Source organism: Amblyomma maculatum, chromosome 11 (assembly GCF_055883805.1).
Source record: "Amblyomma maculatum isolate TAMU_Amacu chromosome 11, ASM5588380v1, whole genome shotgun sequence".
In the NCBI taxonomy this organism is placed as follows: domain Eukaryota; kingdom Metazoa; phylum Arthropoda; class Arachnida; order Ixodida; family Ixodidae; genus Amblyomma; species Amblyomma maculatum.
Window position 1 is genome coordinate 143,286,483 of NC_139354.1, and position 5,050 is coordinate 143,291,532.

Genomic DNA, 5,050 nt, shown 5'->3' on the forward strand with positions numbered 1-5,050 from the left:
GGACTGCCATGAAGTCCAAGCGCGATCATATTTGCTTTAACCACGCTATTCCATTCATGACTTCACTACAGAAAACCTCAGATGACAATCTCTAACTCAGCATTGAAAACAATGTGAAATTGGTGCGTCGGCTGCATTAATGCTTTTTGTGTCAACGAGGCGGATGCTGTGCACACAACAAAGTTTTGTAGCTTAAATGTTTTCACATATAGGAAATTCACACTATGACCGGGCGTCAAATAAAGCAGTAAGCTGTGGAGGTGTTTACTGTTTGTTAATTAATATATGTACAAGAAATTGCCAACAGAGGCCAACGGAAGTAGGAGTGCGAACCATTTTTCGTCACTGTTGTTTTGAGCTCAAATGCTAGAACTGAAAGAGAGGAAATATTGCCTTACACTGTTATTTTCAACATTTGATTAGTTTTATAACAGGGAAAATTACTGATAAAGTAAGCAACATCTTGCAAAACACTGTCTTGCTTCTGCATACCACAAGAATCAAATTTTGAGGCTGCCGAGAGTGAAGAAACAACATACTGAAAGCTCTGGAAACATGACAAGGTGTGGCGAATAGTTAAGCAGCATGTGTCGGCTTTTGAAACTGTTGTATTTCTTGGGTTGTGCCTAAGGCCGCCGCGTGCCTGCGTTCCTGTGCCAAAGACAGCCGCGCGTGCCTGCGCTGCTGTGCTGAAGGCAGCCGCGGGACTGCGTTCCTGTCGCTCACGCTTCTCTCCCTCTTCTGTAACCCTCTTAGCACGAGAGGTTTAAAATCTCGGCTCTATAAACGTTGTTGTTCACTGCCGAACAGCGTTCGTTGTTGTAGCGCGTTTTCGCGCTGGCTTTACTACAGTGGCGACGAGTTCGAAAATTACCCATTGAAGCACGTGAAGCACCTACGAGAGCTATGACCAACCTGCAGCTCCCGACTTTCGGCGACACATCAGATAAGCGGAAAGCGTACCTTACAAGAGCTGAAGCATATTTTGAAGCCAATGCTATTACCGACCCAAGACGGCAGCGAGCCTTGCTTGTGGCAGCACTCAGCACGCAGACTGTTCAAGTATTAGCGGGACGAATTGCACCTCGGACGCTGAATTCCATCACTTATGACCAAGCAGTCGCAGCTTTAAACAGCTACTACGACCCGAAGCGTCACGAGATAGCGGAGAGCTATAAATGTTTCACCCATTGTCAACAAGAGGGTGAGGCAATGCAGGCATTTCTGGTCGAAATACGGTGCATAGCAGACGGCTGCAATTTTGGGACTGCGCTAGACCGAATGCTGAGGGATAGAAGTGTTTGCGGTGTACGCTCAACTAACCTACGCAAGCAGTTACTGGCGAAGAAAGACGACGCTGGAGGAGGCTGAAACGCTGGCAATAGCAGCAGAAACAGCCGAGAAAGATGCAAACGATATTAATGCAGAACAACCAACGGTGCTAAGAATGCAAGCCAGTCATCGCTCTTCATCGCGTGATAATCATACCATCGGCGCAGTGCAAGAGTGCGGACGATGTGGAAGCGCGACACACGGTGATAACGCCTGCCGCTGGGCTAACGCACTATGTTTCCGCTGCATGCAACGCGGTCATTTCGCCAAGAAATGCCACAAGGCCAGAACAGATGGAAATGCTGCTCGGCGAACTGCGAGTGTCAAGGCACTGACAGTTGAAATAGTGTCTGGCAACGAGAGCACGGATGAGGCATACGTCGGACGTTAATTTTGGAAAGGAAAAACGGATTGGAACCATTGTTTCGCCACACATTTCGGGGGGGAGGGGGAATAGATCTGGAAATGAAAATGGACACGGGATCCCCGGTGTGCGTCATATCACGGAACGTTTACGACCAACACCGAACGCAGTGGCTACGCTTGAATACGCCACATGTGAAGTTGTCATATTACGCGGGACAACTGCCGGTGCTTGGCGAACTCGAACTTCCGGTGCGATACAAAAATGTGTCGGTAACCTGTCCACTTATTGTGCTTGACTGTTCAGGGACGAGCCTGTGCGGTCGTGATCTGATTGCGGCACTTGGCAGGACGGGCGTTCCGATGACAGAACTCACTGCGCCGGATTCGACAACAAGAAACGCTCCAAGCGACCACATGGTGAAGAGACTGCTCGTTGGGTATAAAGATGTCTTTTCGACAGATCAGGGGCTCATCAAGGGCCCGCCAGCCAGCCTAAAGCTCAAGGAGACTGCGACGCCAAAATTCTGTAAGGCCAGATCACTTCCTTACGCCCTCCGTGATAAGGTCTCGTGAAATGAATCGGTTATTGTCCCTTAGTGTCTTATCACCCGTGCAACATTCAGAATTGGCTACGCCCATCGTAGTTGTCCTGAAAAAAGATGGCACCGTAATAATATGCGGAGACTTTAAAGTCACGCTTAACCCGGCTTGTGATATAGAGCATTACCCACTTCCAGTGGTCGAGGACATATTCGCACCCTTAAATCGAGATGAATACTTCAGCACCTTGGATTTGAAGTACGCGTAATATCAAGTGCGCCTTGACGAAGCGTCACGTGGACTGTGTGCCATTAACACGCATCGCGGACTTTTTCGTTACAACAGGCTTCCGTTTGGAATAGCTTCTGCCCCAGCTATATTTCAAAGAAAGATGAACGCTGTAGTCAGCGGGCTACCAGGCGTCCAAGCCTACCTTGATGATGTGTTAGTGTCGGAAGGCAAAGGAGACAAAGGAACGCGGCTCAAGAATGTGTTGGAACAATTCCGCGACCATGGTGCTTAGGGCCGACAAATGCAAGTTCCGGCCGACTTCATTGACTGACCTTGGGCATCGTATAGATCGGCAAGGCCTACACCCTATCGAAAAAAAAAACGTAGATGCCATTATGCAATCCCGCGCCCAAGTAACGTGAGCGAGCTGCGTTCGTTCCTTGGTATGCTCACGTACTGCGCACGGTTTCTGCCGAATATGTCGACTGTGCTCAGCCCGTTATATCGACTCATGGGAAAAAGAACCCGTTGGGAGTGGTTACAGCCGCAGCAGTCGTCATTGGAACGAGCAAAACAAAGCCTGAAGAATGCACAAATTCTCGTGCATTTTGATCCTAACAAGGAGCTGAAATGAGAGTGTGACGCATATCCGTATGGTGTGGGCGCAGTGCTACATTCAATAGGAAATGAACACATACAATTGAGTTTCATTCCAGAACACTACGAAAAGCAGCGCAAAACTACTCGCAGCTGGAGCGAGAAGCACTAGCCCTCATCTTTGGCGTTTCTCATTTTCGTGACTATCTTCTAGGTCGGCAGTGTACCCTGGTGACCGACCATCAACCACTGCTGGGACTGCTCAGGTTTGACCGTCAGACGCCGCCGATGGCTGCCGCGCGAATTCAACGGTGGGCACTATTCTTGGGTGGCTACCAGCACAAGTTAGAATACGTGCCAGGGAAACAGCTGCTGACAGCAGATGCCCTCAGCAGGCTACCAGCGCCGACTACGGAACCGGGGATCGAGGGTGAACCGCCGGAGTATGTGTTTTCATTGCAATCCCTGGAAGAAGGTATAGTGACGACGGGAGAATTGCAAGAGCTGACCGCCAAATACCCGAGGTTAGCCAGTGTCACATACATTTCGCATGGATGGACTAAAACAACTAAATGAATGGCGAGATACTTGTTGCCGTTTTTTGACCGTAAGCAGGAGCTATCGTGGGCTCACCGTCTTCTCTACTGAGGCAACAGAGTGGTCATACCGCGGAAAGCGCAGGAACGTATGTTGCAGCTACTACATAACACCCATCAGGGCTCATCGGCAATGAAATCAGTCGCGCGTTCATTGTTTTGGTGGCCAGGCCTGGACAGGGACATTTAAAACTTGTCTGCGCAGTGCAGCAACTGTGCGCAAAACATGCAAACGTTTACGGCAGCCCCACTAGTGAGTTGGCCGAAGACCGCGGATCGGTGGTCTCGTATTCACATCGATTTTTCAGGGCCGTTAGTCGGCAAGATGATACTGATAGTGGTTGATGCCAACACAAAGTGGATTGAAGGAGTACCCTTGAAGCACGCGAATACCGCTAGTACAATCCGATGCCTAAGGAGCATGTTTTGCCGGTTTGGCGTGCCGCCCACAATCGTGTCCGATAATGGCACACTATTCACAAGTCCGGAATTCGCCACTTTCGTATCGAGAAACAAAATCGTGCACCTGCGCACTGCGCCTTTCTACCCCTGTCTAACGGAGCAGCAGAAAGAAACGGTTAGGACCGTGAAGGAAGGGTTGCGGAAAAGGGGAGACGCACAGCCGGAAGACAACCTCATGCGTTTGTTGTTCAACTACAGGTGACCCCCCAAAGAGAAGGGAGGTCACCTTCCGAGATGCTTCTTGGCTATCAGCTACGTTCCCGGCTAGGCAGATGTCTGCCACCCAGAGATGCGGACTCGCCGGCGGACGCTCACGACTGGACCATCACGCCAGGCAGCAGCGTATACGTGCGGAAATACGGCGCCGGCCAAAGATGGGTGCCTGGGAGTGTACAGGCCACGTCGGGGTAGAGAATAATAACAGTGAACACGCCAACCGGAGTAGTGCAGCGCCACGTCCACCAAGTCCGCCGTCGTCAAGAGTTTATGCCAGGGACTAAGTCTGTAGAGGCCACTGCAAGCGCGCAGTTGGAAGGCGTCCTGACAAGGCGACCAGTGCGAATCTGCCACCAGTGCATACACCCAGGACCACTCAATCGGGGCAAGAACAAAGCCCTTAACCGTCAGCAGCTGACCACACTTAAATGCCATCTGCAGCAACAACGGAGCGCCCACTGGTTCCATCGGAATTGACTGCATCCCTGCAGCCCACGCTCAGAGAGAGAGAGAGAGAAATAACATTCATTGCACCCGTCAAAACGTTGGTGAGGATCCGAGGCGAAGCTCTGTCGCAACCATATCCTCCCCCTCAGCCGTCGACTTGGATCCCTTGGATCTTAGCAGCGGCCAGGGCAAGACGGATGACTTCTCGTTGCCCTTTTTCGTCCTGCTTGAGGAGTGCCTCCCAGGACTCATCTGTTCGGTCA

The 5,050-nt window shown here is 50.8% G+C and overlaps 1 protein-coding gene across 1 annotated transcript; it reads left to right on the forward strand.

Moving 5' to 3' along the window:
• Positions 1–1,590: 1,590 nt before the first annotated feature.
• LOC146175108 (uncharacterized) lies at positions 1,591–3,867 on the forward strand. Its single transcript, XM_084583550.1, has 2 exons — positions 1,591–2,224; positions 3,281–3,867. Exons 1-2 carry the CDS (start codon positions 1,798–1,800, stop codon positions 3,640–3,642), a joined length of 789 nt encoding a protein of 262 aa, XP_084439676.1. The 5' UTR covers positions 1,591–1,797; the 3' UTR covers positions 3,643–3,867.
• The last annotated feature ends 1,183 nt before the right edge of the window (positions 3,868–5,050 follow it).

Bases quoted from the DNA above. Each gene is read 5' to 3' on its own strand.
- LOC146175108 (XM_084583550.1), top strand. From the start codon at position 1,798: ATGAAAATGGACACGGGATCCCCGGTGTGCGTCATATCACGGAACGTT. The intron at 2,225-3,280 runs GTAAGGCCAGAT...ACTATCTTCTAG, and splicing joins GACTGCGACGCCAAAATTCT to GTCGGCAGTGTACCCTGGTG.